This window comes from Eleutherodactylus coqui, chromosome 12, assembly GCF_035609145.1.
Source record: "Eleutherodactylus coqui strain aEleCoq1 chromosome 12, aEleCoq1.hap1, whole genome shotgun sequence".
Taxonomy (NCBI): domain Eukaryota; kingdom Metazoa; phylum Chordata; class Amphibia; order Anura; family Eleutherodactylidae; genus Eleutherodactylus; species Eleutherodactylus coqui.
In genome coordinates, this window is record NC_089848.1 from 20,113,111 (window position 1) to 20,129,364 (window position 16,254).

Sequence of the window (16,254 nt, forward strand, 5' to 3'; positions counted from 1 at the left end):
ATAGATTCTCCCTGGTCCAGCTTAGAGCTTACTTCATCGTAGAAACTGATCAGATTTGTGTGATATGAGCGACCCTTCATGAATCCATGCTGGTGAGGAGTTATTTCCTTATTCTCCTTGAGGTACTCATCGATGGCGTCTCTCAGAATCCCCTCGAAAATTTTTCCCGTTACTGAAGTGAGACTTACTGGCCTGTAGTTACCAGGCTCACTTTTGCTCCTTTTTTTGTAAATTGGAACCACGTTGCCAATGCGCCAATCCAATGGTACTACACCAGCCTTGATAGTGTCTAGAAATATTAGGTATAGCGGCCTAGCTATCTCGTCACTTAGTTCCCTTAGTATCCTTGGGTGTAATCCATCTGGGCCCGGCGATTTATCAATTTTAGTTTTCTTTAGTCGCTTCCGCACCTCCTCCTGCGTTAGGTATGAGATATTTTGGGAGGGGTTCATTTTATTCCCCTGCATCTCGTGTGGCATTTTCTTTTCGTTTGTGAATACACATGAGAAGAAACTGTTTAGTAGATTTGCTTTCCCTTCGTCATCATCAATGATTTCTCCTGCATTATTTTTTAAAGGGCCAGCGCTCTCCCTGCAAATCCTTTTGCTATTAATAGAGTTGAAAAATAGCTTCGGGTTGTTTTTGCTCTCTTTGGCGATCCGTCTTTCTGCTTCCTCCTTGGCAGTTTTGATCTTCTTTTTGCATATTTTGTTTTTTTCCCCTGTATGATTTTAGCGCTTCTTCGCTGCCTTGTTGCTTTAGTAGTTTGAACGCTTTCTTTTTTTCGTTTATTGCCCCTCTTACCGTCTTGTCGAGCCACATTGGTTTCCTTTTAGTTGAGTTTCTTTTATTTTTAAAGGGAATGAACTGCTCACATGAGGTGATTAGGATCTTTTTGAACTTTTCCCATTTGTCCTCTGTACTGATATTTTTGAGGATGTTGTCCCAATTAATGTTACCGATAGTAGTTCTAAGCTGATCAAATTTTGCTTTACTAAAGTTTAGTTTCTTTGTTGCTCCCTGATAAGGCTTCCTATTGAATGACAGCTGGAAGTTGATTATATTGTCGTCACTGTTCCCCAAGTGCCCCTCAACCTGCACCCCCTTTAAACATTCCGGTTTGTTAGTTAGTACTAGGTCCAGCATGGCCCTCCCTCTTGTTGGTTCCTGCACAAGTTGGTTCAGGTAATTGTCTTTAATTACTCTCAAGAACTTATCACCCCTGTGAGATTTGCAGGTTTCGTTCTCCCATGTCAGGTTTCGTTCTCCCATGTCAGGTTTCGTTCTCCCATGTGTGCACTGGATATAATGTGTGGGGAGTGTAGGATGCTCAGGTCAGAAATGTAAGAGGGGACATGTTGTGGGCGGCCTAGTATGTAATTGATAATATTGTGAACTGTGATCACTAGGCATTAGACAGCCAGTGGAGAGATTGGCCGAGGGACACTGGTTGCTTTGTGCCATATTTTCTTTCAGAAAGTTTTGAACTTGCAAATAGTTGGAGCTGGTGGCACAGTAACAACAAAGTCCAAGAGAAAGGTCAGGGTAGGCAGCAAGCAATAGCAAAGTCCAGTAAACAGAGCCAAGGTCAGGGAGCACAGAAATCAGAATCATCAAGAATACAGGCAGAGGTCTGAACTGGAATGCATGGGGGTTTGTAACAATGGATGATCGGACCAATTAATCAGGCATCCTCCATATGAAGAGGATGTCTAATATAGCGGGACCAGGATGGGGATTGGTGGGAGACATATTTTTTTGTTATACCCAGTGGCCCTTTAAGAAAAGGTCTGGGAGCGTACACGCACCCTACAGGCAGAGACTAGGGAGTCAGAGCAGGGCATGCAGGATGTGGAAGATGGTGGTGCCCTACCGCAGCCCCAGTGATAGGTGAGGAAGGGGTGTGCCATGACACTAAAGATGACATATGGATAGGATATATATAACACCCAACATTTTAATTCCGGTTTGTGTGAGTTTTAGTTCTATCCTGATCCATCCCAAAACACCCATTTTTTATGAATATTTGCACAGGCACAACCAATTTTGGGAATAGTTTTGTGCACAATCCTGTTAATACTGGGATGTACAAGATATGTCGCTACTTGCTGTTCAGTGGGTTCTGTGTACTGTGTGCTCCTATTCAGGCACTGTGCAAAAAAGTACAACTCAAGTGAAGGAAGCATAGTTACCATACCTGGACTAGACATGGGGGTCCTAGCAGTCACATCACTACTGCAAGTGTAGCCACAAGCTGCAGTGTAGCCATCACATGCCTGGGTGGGAACATCCCTAATTCACCCTTACTTTTATCTAGACCCAAACTGTAAGTACAGTGAAACTTTTGGTAGATTCATAGAATCTGTAAGCTAATTAACTTCTCAATTTTACTGCATTTGCATCTAAATGAAACCCCAAAAATCCTCATTGTGTTAACGGGATACAATATGCTAAATACAGAAATAAAAAAAAACTTTGTTTCGAAATCTGACAACAGGCAGAAGTCTAAATCAAGCCTGCTAACAAATGATAAGAGACTAGCAGACTATTAACAATAATAATTAGAATAATTACAAAATGGCTTTTCCTAAAGCCAATTTGAAGAATATTTTCCAACGAAATTAGAAAATGAAAATTTGTTTTACTTCCGATCGTGCACATTCTATTTTGTTCTATTCTTTCCGTGCTAGAGGGGTCTGTGTTAATTCACAAAATTAATGGCATGGAAAAGCAAATCTGAGATGATTCATCACATTAATAAAAAGACATTGGAGGTAATATATCAAGCTGAAAGGCAGGTTTCCTCAAACAGTTGGGGACATTCATGAAAACTAGGGCAAAGGCAAAAAAACATTGCGGCAACAACCAGTCAGGTGTTTGCATTAGCTTTCTTCACTGCATTGGAATGTTTTAGGAAAACATCATTAAAAGCAATAATAATAATCACATACAGAATTAAATGAGTTTTTGGAGATTTTGAAAAAAATTGCCCTAGGGTAGGTAATTGGATTAAAAAAAAATAATAATAACCTTTATTCACTCTAATTGACCCCCTCCTCCAGTACTACAACTCTGGTCTCCGCTGGCCTCAGTGGTCACATGACATTCATGCACATGAACGCTAATGACAGCGATTGGCTGCAATGATTATGTGAATGATTAACAAGATGTCATCACCTCCTGTAATGCAGAAGACCGGAGTAACAGTGCTGGAGCAGGGATAGTAAAAGGTGAGCAATGATTATTTTATACCATTACCATCTTCCTGGGGCAATTTTTTCAAAGGTTTACTAAAACCCTTTACAGGAGTTGTCCCACAATTATTTTTATATTTGGTAGATCACAGGATTCACAGAAGACCTCTTTAACAATTATGGTACAGATGGGTTACTCTTTAACCTATTACTCTTTATGACAAAGTGATAAAACAGTGTGCTGTCATGTCAAGGAGGTTTATTTACAAAGGGCTTTGTTGTGTTAATAGAATAGCTTTTGTATTTTTGCAGTGCTATGGGAAGAGGGTAGTACTGCAGCGCACTCCCTTACAGAATAGAGTAGATTGTGGTAGCTGGCATGGCGGCTCGATGGCTACGAGGTTAATCCCCACCCCCCTCGACTCTGAACCTAGCCAATGATGCAGCGTTGATGCAGCTAGCATTGTGAGGAACACTCCCAGACTAGGAAAAGTGTGCCGAATGAGGCTCGGCCCCGCCTAAGGCCCACCCAGCCGTGACATGGCTGGCAGTTATCTGAATAAACAGAATGAGGAGCTGCGTCACAGCTCCAGAGGGGCGCAGCAGTAGCAGTGTGTGCTGTTCTGCTGCACAGAGGAGAAGCCCAGCAGCAGTTAGAGTGGGCTGCAGAGTAGTGGCAGCGGTTGTTAGGAGCTGTGATTTGAGTGTAGAGCTTTTACTGGGGAAGCAGAGCAGGATGATGACCAAAAATGGCCCTGATTACAAGGGGGCTGAAATTGTGGTTGGCGAAAGGGACCAATGACCATGGGGCCGAAAAGGTACAAGCTGCATGGCAGAAGAGGGAGGCTGCCTTATCATTAGAACTTGGTCCTGAAGAAGACTCATACTGCTATAGACCCAAAAAGATAAAGTAAGCTGCAGGATGCGCAAGACAGTCCAAAGACATTCGTATGTGCACCAGGAACAATGACGGACATATGTGACTGAAGCAGCGCATGAAACTCACATGTACAGTGACGCAATACATTTTCATGCAAGGCGTATCACACTTGCAGACAAAATGCGTTTCTTGGACCAATACGGTGCTCACCTATGTAAATACGGCCTATGTAGCATTTTGTGTTGGTTGCCTCACAAAGAGAACCCCTTCTCCAAAAGTGCTTCCCTGCTCTGGCTCATTGTACCACCCGCGATTAATTAACCAATGAACTGTAGACCATGTAATACATTCGATCGGCTGATGTGCCAGAGTAGTAGCCACTCTTACTTAGCAGTTCTCTACTCTAATGGGACTTTTTCTATAAATATACCATAATAGACCATATGAACAGCCTTGATAAGACAACCACATAAACGAAACACAGTGCAAAGCCCCTTTAAACACTTAAGCATCTTATTATCCAAGGAAAACTGGATGAATTGGATTTGTGACATAACATATTTCCTGAATGTGCATTTTCTTATTTTGCTATATTAAGAAAACTTGTTCCATGCCATAAATTGCTCAATTATGTATTTTTCTGGTAAAACATCCTATTTTATAGCTGAGCGACAATTTATTATTCTTTTCAAAGATCTCCCAATGTCTGCTCTATATGCTGAGAAAATAGCATGGCGAAAGTACATTTATTGACTAGTATAGCCGGGCTAAAAGAAATCCATTAATTTCCAGACTGAAAAAGTTTGCAAAACTCCCAACTTTATTTAACTGCATTCATAGCCAGGCTAAATCAGACATCCATCTAGGCTATATGCACAAACCTATTCTATGAGTTTTGAAAGACAGCAATACGACAGATCAGATTGGATATGAATGGGCTTGATAAGGACAACAGTCGTGCTTTTTTATGGAACAGAATAGCGAAGCAATAGACAACACACAACAATTAAGGATTTTATTTCTATCCTTATTTGTAAAATCCAGGTTTTGTCTGAAATAGGAAATACAATATTGAAAATGTCAAAACAGATTGTTGCAAAAGATCATGAGATAGACCAAACGCCGAGAAGAGATGAAATACTGATACATTTTATTCCCTTGGGCCGCTGAATCTATGCAACACATGGTTATTACTAGGTAACACAGCCTGATGAAATATGAAATGCCAATAAGTGTCAGTAAAAGTAAGGTACAATGCAATAATGTAAGGACAAACTTTTAGCTGAAATGTAGACAAAGTGCAACACGAAGCGGAGAAAAATATATCAAAACATCAGAAGGACGAGAACGGCTGATACAATTTATAACACAGGCTGATAGTGCTTGCAAGCAGACAAACTAAACACCAATGTGAACTTTTTTTTAAAGCCCAACTTCACTTAAAACAGTAAAAAATACAGTTTTTGTAACTCCAACCTCCTCCCCATGTAGTGAATATCATAGGGACTCAGGCAGCTGAGATATGAGGAGCTGAGGGTAAGGTTCTCAAACTATAGAGCTGCTTTAACGTGATAAGGACCGAGAGCCATACATTTCTTGGGCTTTAATTCTGGCCGATAGTAAAAAATATGGCGCAGGATTAAAGTTCCTGCTCTTGCAATGCAGCAGGTCGGGTATTCGGTTGTTAGACACAGCCAAGGACCCGGAGGAGAAGGTAGAAGTGTTTTTTAACCGCTTCTGACTTCTCTATTGCAGGCTACATAGCTCTCAGTGAGTGATATGTAGAGAATAGAGAAGTGTCATTTCCACTATTCGACACGGTGATCACGTAACTAGTATTTTTTTAAAGGAAAGCTAGGAGGGAGGGAGAGAGAAAAAAAACCCCCGGCATCCCACATACAAAAATGCTCGAGTCTCCAATTGTAGTCAATGGGGTTTGTTACTTGAGTAGAGCTCTCGAATTTTACGAAAAGCCCGCGGACTCGAGCATTTGGGTGCTCGCTCATCTCTAGTAGCATCCATACAGACACTTGCTTTTACATGTTTGTGTATAACGGCTCGTTCATATCAACATTTTGGGTTCTGTTTTCCAGCACTGTTATTGGAGCCTAACAACTGCACCCAGAGGATGAACGGAACCGTTATATGGTGGAAGCAAACGGCATCGAATGGACCCCATTGACTATAGTGGGGTCCGTTCATTCTCTGGCTGGGCTTCTGGCATTTTACAGGATGAAATAGCACAGCATTCCGCACCATTTTGTTCTGCAAATGGAACCTCCAACGTTGATGTGAATGGGTGAAGGAGGTTTCCAGGCCTTTAAGTGTGTAGTGGGAGTTTTCAAAAAATTAGGCTGGCCTCATAGGGTGAGATTTGTGTGCACAAATATGAACCCAATTTTGAACGGAGTCATACACATGATTGATGTTTTCTTGCATGGCACCACGACGTGGCATGTTCTAGCTTACTTTCAATGGGGCCGGCAGCAGCATCGCACCACATGCTAGGTGAACACGATGCAATGTCTCAATGTGAAAACAATGTGAGTAATTCCTGTCTGCTGCGGCGGAGGCTCCCTTCATCCCCGAAGTCATGCAAGGCTGTTTTGAAATGATAATGCATCACATCCATGGGTATTTCACAAGGTGGGGAGCGCGATATGGGGGCAGGATTCACGATGCCATATCACACTCGCCCGTGTGAAGTTAGCCTCAGGAAAAAAATAGGGCGGCAAGGTCAACCTGACTGCTGGTGCAAAATACAGCAATGCGAGTCTGGTTAACCCCTTAAAGCCTGTTGGCGCCTTAATGATCAACTAATTCTTTTTTTTTTCGTCGTCGCATCCCAGGAGCCATAACTTTTTAATTTTTCTGTCAAACGAGCCAAATGAGGGCTTTTTTTTTTTTTTGCCAGACAAGTTGTATTTTTTATGCCATAATTTTATTGTATATTTTATTTCCTTTTGCAGCATTCAGTGTGCAAAATAAACGAGATAAAATTCTTCTCTCAGTCAGTAAAGCTCCAGCGATACCGAGTTTATATTTTTATACACAAAAAAACAATTTTTTTTTTAAATTTACATTTGTGTTTCTGCATTCCAGAAGCCATAGCATTCTTATTTCTCCATCGACAGAGCTCTATGAGGACTTGTTTTTGCAGGATGAAACTCCAGTATTTATTTATCCATCTTTTGGGAACATACAACATTTTGATTGCTTTTTATTCCATTTTTTCCACGAGGCAAGAATAACCAAATCTGCAATTGCAGCATTTTTATTTTTTACAGCGTTTACCATTCAGCATAAATTACATGCTATATTAGTTCTGCAGGCCAGTACGATTTTGTCAATACCAAATTTATGTAGGTTTTTCTTTTGCAACTTTTTCACACTTTTTTTAAAAATGTATTTTTTGTTTATCGCTGCATTCAGGGACCCCTAACATTTTGCTTTTCTGTAAATGGTGTTCTGAAAGGGGTTTTTTTGTGGGATGAGTTGTACTTCTTAATATTACCATTTGTTGATCCATGTGCCATTTTCATCACTTTCTATTCTGTTTCTGGTATGACGAGATAGGCAAAACAGGCTATTTCCACCATGTTTTTTTTAAACTTTTCTTTCATGACGTGCATTGTGCAGGTTAAATAATGTACTAACTTTTTTTCCTCTGGATCATTATGACACAGCAATACCACATATGTGATTTTTTTTACATCTATTTCTTTTACATAGTAAAGGAGGGGTTTTGAAATTTTTATTTTTTTTAATACCTTTTTTACTTTTTATTGTTGTCCTACTAGGGGGGTGCTTAATTATCAGCATGATTTATCCCTCTTCTAATATACTTCAATAATTCAGCATAGCAGCGCATTAGAAAGGCTATGAAGCTCAGCCAGATGCTGAGCCTCATAGGCCACCATAACTGGCAGACCTAGAGTCTATAGTAACAAAGGCCATAGTAACCCATCGGCCTTTTACATGCTGTGGTTGCACTGACTACGGCGTGTAAAGAGTTAAGCACTGGTAATCCGAACAGTCCTCGATGTTAGATTACTGATTGAAGGAGGTCAGAAATAAGGAGAGGCCATCAATGTTAAAATCCTAGGGAGCCCTTTTAACTATTACATTTCTGTTTGTCAGTGAAAACTCTTTACAAATTCCCTGTTTTTCCTACCATAAATTGTTGGCTAATAGGTCATTTCAGATTAGATTCGGCTTTCTGGTAATATAGGTGGGGAATATCTAGAGCACATGTCAAACTATATAATTCAATTGCTATGTTCACGCAGAGTGCAAGTCCAGCACCCTCCACGGACGCAACTTACATGTCAGACCTAGACCTAATTCATGTATGCAATGGACCCATATATTGTATTATACCACCAAAACACTGGGAACACAAGACGGAGCAGATAATAGTAACAGAAATACGGGCATGGGAACGCTAACCCTAACCAACTTTGATGTGGTAGACCTTGCCTAGAAGCAAGATGATTGGCCCCACGTTAGGAACCTAAGGGGCCTAGTCTGTCGCTAGATAGAGGATAGGAAAGATGCTTAAAGCGGAAGGAAAGAGCAATGTATAGAACACAGTGTTTGGTAGAAGAGAATAAGTGCCCACAGAATAAATAACCCCAGGTTTTTAGTTGACAGGAGTCCACTGCCTAACCAAACACTTCGGCCGCCTGCACACGGGCGGAAATCCCACGGCCCGATTTCCCGCGGGATTTCCGCCACTGAAAGCATGCATAGGAGTGCATTACAATACGCACTCCTATGCAGACGGCCGCGGTTTGACCGCGTGAAATGTCACGCGGCAAACAAACCGCGGCATGTCCTATTTTTGTGCGGGGCTCGCACTCACCCGGCCGCCAGCTCCGGTCTGCGCATGCGCCGGCTGCCCGGCAGCCGGCACATGAAAGAGCCGGGGCCGCCAGGCGCGGGTGAGTACTCGCTGCTCCCTGCAGGCGCTGGGGTCAGGTCCTGCGGCGAGCCGTAGGATAATAACCAGCACCCATGTAGAGGCGGGTCCAGAATAAATATACTTCCATTATGTCCGATTTGCTGGCTAAGGGACACACCTCCCTGTTAGCCAATCCATACAATACAGGAGATGTTGTAGAAGGGTAGTGAGGCTACATTATACAATGAAATCACTAAGGGATTTCCAATAGACGACACCCTAGGGGCCTTCTGCAGGGACAGGAACAAGGAACTCTCTAGCACCCAGAACCAAATGACAAAATGCATGCGTTGAAGACACGATCATGTGGAATAGGGCCATCATGACATCATCCCGCCTCCACTTCCTGATTGTGGCCAGGACCTAGCAACATCAATCAGCTATTGTTTTGATATCAGACTCAAATGTCACAAGCGTCTTGTAAAGCTTGGAGCATTATCGGATCTACTGTAGCATCTTATGACTGAATTCATGGTCATCAGAGAACCATTTATATTCATGGTCATCCATGTATATTCTGTGATAAGATTCTGCACTACGATAACAAGCAAAGAATGGGAAAACCGGCAGCTGCACTTTAAGTATATATCATTGCTGTAAGCCTAATAGGACGATAATTCAACTTAATATAACTCTGATGAAATTAAAATGGAAATATTTGATTAAATTATTATACCAATTATTAAAACATATGCATCCGCATTGCAATTGGTGTAGAATTATGCAAGTCATTACAGAGTAATTAGGTTTTTAGCAATAACTGTCAGGAAATGTTTAAACATATGATTAGTATGTAGAAAGATTCAGTTAAAGTTATTTGCATATTGAAGCAAGCAATGAATAAAATGGACAGTGTGATAAAAATAATCATTGTACGCCCGTAATAGTCAAATTCATGTTTTTAATTAACATATTGATGCGGAAACATACATTAGCACTTCTGTAGCCTATTTGATGCATAGTTGAGACACAACAAACCGCATCAACACAATTGAATGATGGTAAGTATGAATAGATTTATGTGTTTAAGCATGCAATTTACTATCAGCACATTGTGGTAATCTGACATACCCATTAAAGGCATTGTATACTAAGCACACAGGATCTACCAAGAACAAGGTCCTATTGTTGGGTTAGTGGGGATCTAGATGACTCCTTATTAAAGAAACTTATATGACATATCTAGCAGATAGGTGGTGCTATCGCTCCATTCATACAAGGGACCTTGATTCTCATGACTGATGGGACTAACAGCTTGGGCTCCCAATGATCAGACAGTTATCCTCTATATCGTGGACACAGTACAACTTCATTTCATGGGACAATCCCTTTAATGATGCCTTATATGTAGTGATATATTCTAATGGTTTAATTAATCAGTCAGACAACCCGCCCAAAAAGTATGTTATGAGCCATACTAGGTTAGGCTCTAATGACATCACATTTGTTATACATGATCACTGTATATGTTGCGCGATACTACCAGAGCATAGACTGTTACAGACCTGATAAACAGTTGTAACAATTGTAGGGGGTGACTACTTATCCCCCCCCCCCCCCCATTTTTTGGGATGTAAGTATGGTTTATATGGGAACTTTAGAGGTATATCTGCAATATTCCAGTTTGAGTGCTACCCTCACATTGCTTTTTGGACTATATGGATGTCACTGTATGGTATACTATGGCATACACTGAGAATCCATTGGAAATTTCCCAGAGGAGCATGGATGGCCTTATAAGTGTCCTCACACTTTCTAGGTGCTCTACCTAAGAAGAAACAATACTTCCTGACCTTCTTCTATAGGCCTCTCACTAGCCAAGCCAGAAACCTACTGCTAACTGATGAGGGGCAGTCACCCCAAAACAGCTGTCTGTGTATGGTTATCATTTCCCTCTGTAGAGGACTCTGGCTTTGTCCCACAATACACAGTTATTGTTACAAGACTTGTTAAAAGGTCTATCATTAACCTGCCATCCAATAGGTGGTGCTGTAGAGGCATTGGTCCATCTTCCCATTTGCATATTTCCCAGAGGAGCACGGATGGCCTTATACATCTTCTTATACCTTCTAGGCACTCTCCTTAAGAAGAAACAATACTTTTCTTAACCCTCGAATTGATGTTCAGAGATTTTCCCACCACACACAGCCTCTAGATGTGATGTGAACAAAGTCTTACCCATGCGTCTACCATTGTTGAAAAATGCATAATTTTCCTTTTATTAATGGATAACAAAAACGAGGACCATGAAGCAAATGAAGTCCTGCAGCGATGGAAGAGTATGATAGAACGCTGATGATAAGTGTAGATAAAACCAAAAGAAAGGAGTAAAAACTGTAAAGAAATTGTATTCTCTGGAAGCAGAAAAATCCGGAATGCCTCCAGCATGGTCTAGAGACATCGGATTCTCTCCTATCACAGCTATGTTTTAATTTAACACATTTAAATGCCTGCTGTGAGTGACTGTGTGAAACCTTCCATCACTGTCTAGGAGAAGAAGTTACTGTAGAAAAGGTTATTCCTGAAAGAATCAACTTCTGTCTTTGAAATGCAGAAGATTTAAAGCCGCCCGTTAGTGTGATCGTCAATCCACAGCAGGCTGGAGAGTTTTTTTTCTCCCTTTTAATAAACTTTGTGTGTCTGTAATCTTTCCATCTTGTCTATACAAAAGTTCCATTTGTCACATTATAGTAAATATGTGAAACTTTCCAATGTGAGGAATGTCTGTATTATGTCTTCTTGCTGATCTCATTAAAAACACAATCAGCTCTGTCCTAAATAGCTATTCAAGTGGTAAATATATTAATAGAGGTAGCAAAGCCTTGAACAATAACAATTCACATCCATTGTTAAGTTGCTTGTTTGCCAAAGGTAAAAAGATTAGATAAAGCAATGATTGCAATTTTGTGACAACAAACCGTAATTGAAAAACGTATTTCATTAGCTGGTATATTAGTGGAATGTTACATTTAGAATGTGGTCTCCCAATATATCGGCTAAATATGTTGATTGCCTTAATTAGACCTCCTCCACACAGTTGGATCCATATCAGATCGATAACTTACATAGTGTTGAAGAATTTCAATGGAGCCAAACATAATACTGTATGAAAATACGAACGGTATATATTAGATTTCCTCGCTTAAGCCCCATTTACAAGAAATGATTATCACTCAAAATTTATTTAAACGATGGCATATGAGTGATAATCATTGAGTGTAAATGCTACCATTCTTTACTTTTCAGCTGAACGATGATTTTAAGGTGAGCTGAAAATCCACTGTTCAGCCGGAGAGAAGATAACAGGGGCGGCACGCTGTGTTCTGCACAGGAGTCGGAGTTTAGATTGTATGCAGCCAACAGACCTTGCTAGAACAAAGGAGCTGTGTTCAGAGCTCAGGCCACATGCTGTGATATTCAAACAGCTCCTGGGGGCCCTTTTACACGCAAGTGAAGTTGATAAAGTGCTAATGGAAATTACAGCGGCTGTGAGGGGCAGGCAATGGGGGGGGGGTATCGGGTGGGAGAGTGAGATATATCTCTCTCTCTATCCTCCCACCCACCCTGAGCACACTCGGACTAGTAAGCAGTTACTCGAGAAGAGTGATGCTCGCTCGAGTAACTGCTGTATTCGAGCATGCTCGCTCATCTCTAAACACTATCCCAACTTGTTGTCATCTGAACATTGGTGGCTCTGAGTTTCCAGGCAGCCACCGGTGTAGAAGAATCTCGAAAGGAAGGACTTAACTACCAGGCATGTATGTTCACTAACACTGGACACATTAGGGGAACGTTTCAACAGGGAATATAAAAAACACCAGTGGGCACCATAACGAGTATAAAAGAGCAATATCGAGACAAAGGAGCAATTTTTTTTGTAGTCTTGCATGACCTAACAGATAAATGTGAAATGCAATTATAGGACAACCTGTTTAAGGCAACAGAAGCATTTCTTAATATCTCCCATTCACGGTAAGCTGACGTCTTGAAAGTGTACTGAAGCGCTCAGTATATTAGAAAGTGGTACTGACAGCAGCTACTGTGAATGCTTATGGAAATGCACAGCCCAACCTTTTATTATGGATCTGTACATACATGTCAAGTATATCTGGCAGATGGGATATCTGTTCACAAATGATTTTATGCACACACACTGCCTTCGGGTCGTAAAGGCATACTAAGCAAGCCTTTTTGAGAAATTCATTGTCCAACCACGATAATTTGCAATCAAAATGCGAATCTTGGAAATTCCGTATGTAAATAGGGAAAGTAAAGGGGACGTAACATGATTATCTACTTCACCCCTATATGCATATACTGAGGAGAATCCAGTTCACCTCCATATGTACATACTGAGGAGAATCTACCTAACCTCTATGTGTATATACAAAGGAGAATCTACCTTACCCCTGTGTATATACTGCGGAGAATCTACCTCACCTCTATGTGTATATACTGAGAAGAATTTACCACTCCTCTATGTGCATATACTGAAGAAAATCTACCTCACCTCTATGTGTATATACTGAGGAGAATCTACCTCACCTCTCTGTGTATATACTAAGGAGAATCTACCTCACCTCTGTGTATATGCGCTAAGGAGAATCTACCTCACCTCTATGTGTGTATACCAAAGAGAATCTAACTGACCACAGTGTGTATATACTGAGGAGAATCTACCTCACCTCTATGTGTATATACTAGGGAGAATCTACCTCACCTCTATGTGTATATACTGAGGAGAATCTACCTCACCTCTATGTGTATATACTAGGGAGAATCTACCTCACCTCTATGTGTATATATTGAGGAGAATATAACTGACCTCTGTATGTGTAAATACTAAGGAGAATCTATCTCACCTCTCTGTGTATATACTGAGGAGAATCTAGCTCACCTCTATGTGTATGTACTGAGAAGAATCTACCTAACCTCTATGTGTATATACTGACGAGAAGCTACCTCATCTCTATGTGTTTATACTGAGGAGAATATAACTGTCCTCTATGTGTATATACTGAGGAGAAGCCACCTCACCTCTCTGTGTATATACTGAAGAGAATGTAAAACAAATAAATGGTGCCCATCTTGTTATACGTACCCGATTCCAGAAGGAATCTATAGTTACTAGATGTTAGTTTGGTCCTTTCATCACATATTTTAATCGTAATATTAAAAGTTATATTTTATTAGACCAGTCAGTGATAGTAGTATATACTGAGGAGAATCTAGCTCCCCTTTATGTGTATACACTGAAGAGAATGCAGCTCACCTTTAGGGCAAAAACACATGAGCGTATGCACAACTATGCCTGCTTTTATGGAGCGTGGTTGCGCATAAGCAGGTTTTTTTTGTTGGAGTATTCAAACTGTGAGCTATAGCATGTGAGTCTGAGTAACACAACGGGAAAATAGGTCCTGCCCTACCTTTCCCGCATGTACATATAACTATGTGCGGAAAATTAGGGCAAGTCCTTTCTTTTTTCGCTCACACTATTAACGGACGAGAATACTTTTAAAGAAAATGAAACCATTGAAATTAATAGTTTCGTTTCAGCCAGTTATGTGGCCATGATAATCACCGCCGCATAAGAGGACTAAATTACGCCCCTGTAAAGAAGCCCTTATATGTATATGCAGAGGAGAATCTAACTTACTATCTGTGTATGTACTGAAAAGAATCTAGCTCAGCTTAAGGCTAATTTCACATAGGCGAATGTGATATAAGGCCGGTAAACTTGGCCTGATATTGTGCTTGGGAACATGCAATGTCTCCATAGATGCAATGTGTTTTTATGGCAAAAATGCCTCGCATCACTTCAGGGAAGTAGCGACCCTCCGGATCGGCAAGTGTTTCTAATTGTTTTCAATGGGAAACCTTGCATCTTGTACACCTCACATGCAGTGGAATGTTTTTCCTTGCCCCATTGAAAACAATGTGTAAGGCGTTCAGAGGGAACGCCCAAAGATAGGACATGCTGTGATTTTTTTTCCCCGAACCGCTATGTGATGCAGGAAAAAATTGCTTGTGTGTATGACCCCATTCAAAAGAATGGGGTTCATATTCGTGAAAGACTTGCATATGTCTCACAACGCACAAATCTCATGTGATTATCTCGGTCGTGTGAAAGTGGCCTTTGAGTATATACTGGGAAGAATGTAACTTACCTATCTGCCTATATACTGAGGAGAATCTACCTCACATCTATATATATATAAAATTCGAAAGCCCTCACTGACTGACTGACTGACTTGCCACTCATTCTCTAACTTCCCAGTGTCGTACAAGCGTGAAATTTGGTAGGAGCATTCATTGGGTCCTAAATAGGAAAACTCAAGGGGTCACAGCTTGATTATTCAATTCAAAATAGAGAAATCTACAAAAAAGCAGAATACATGAAACAGTTCTTTTCTCAGAACTATAAAGCTTAGGGAAATGATTTTTTGCACACACACTACCTTCAGGTCATGGAGGCGTAATAGCAGTCATTTTTGAGAAATTAATTGTCAAACCGCGATAATTCGCGATCAAAATGCAAATCTATCATATCTAAACTTATTTTAAACAAAATGTCTATTAAATGCATTATGGTTAATGGACGCGCTATCCCACAAGAAGTAGTACATATTCCTCTGGATGGTTCCTGTCTGTATAGTCATCTCAATGTGGTGTCTCCTGGCAATGCGAAGAACCATGCAAAATGATGAACATATTTTATTCCTCAGTTCCTCTGAAGTAACCATGACTTCATAAAATTTTCCGTGTGAACAACAGGTAAATTCCTGGACCAAGTTTACTTGGGCAAAGCCAGGTATGTCAGCTAGTGTATATTATATACATATATACACATATACACACACATTATATACATATATATATATATATATATATATATATATATACACACACACACACACACACATTTTCCAGGGAATTTCTGTATCTGTTTGTTGATACTACAATATATTTCCCGATGTTGTATTTTCTCACTGTACATGTTAAAAATGCTATTTTTCCTATACCTTTTTTTATTTCTGTACCCATATATCTACAATTCCTTAATCAAAATTACATTTCAGGATTCAAATTGCTGACAAAAATGGGCACCAATTTTTGTATGTTTTTGCATCAATACCCCATTGCCCCGCGACCCAGTCTGCCCCTGCACATAACTAAGACTACTTCTGTGAATAACGGATGGGAGACCCCATAGTGAA

At 40.5% G+C, this 16,254-nt stretch overlaps 1 protein-coding gene and 1 long non-coding RNA gene across 6 annotated transcripts in view; one reads left to right on the forward strand and one right to left on the reverse strand.

Moving 5' to 3' along the window:
• TPK1 (thiamin pyrophosphokinase 1) overlaps nucleotides 1-16,254 on the reverse strand; it is a 585,523-nt gene that overhangs the window by 83,935 nt on the left and 485,334 nt on the right. The window contains exon 9 of one of the 4 annotated variants that reach the window (XM_066585417.1): nucleotides 11,004-11,118. The exons of the other annotated variants lie outside the window; for them this stretch is intronic. Coding sequence (XP_066441514.1) covers nucleotides 11,117-11,118 — 2 coding nt within the window. The 3' untranslated portion in view covers nucleotides 11,004-11,116. Of the gene's footprint in view, nucleotides 1-11,003; nucleotides 11,119-16,254 lie in introns of those variants that run through there. 4 annotated transcript variants of the gene reach the window in all.
• The window catches only part of LOC136587011 (uncharacterized), a 162,939-nt gene that overhangs the window by 48,250 nt on the left and 98,435 nt on the right, over nucleotides 1-16,254 (forward strand). The window lies entirely within an intron of this gene.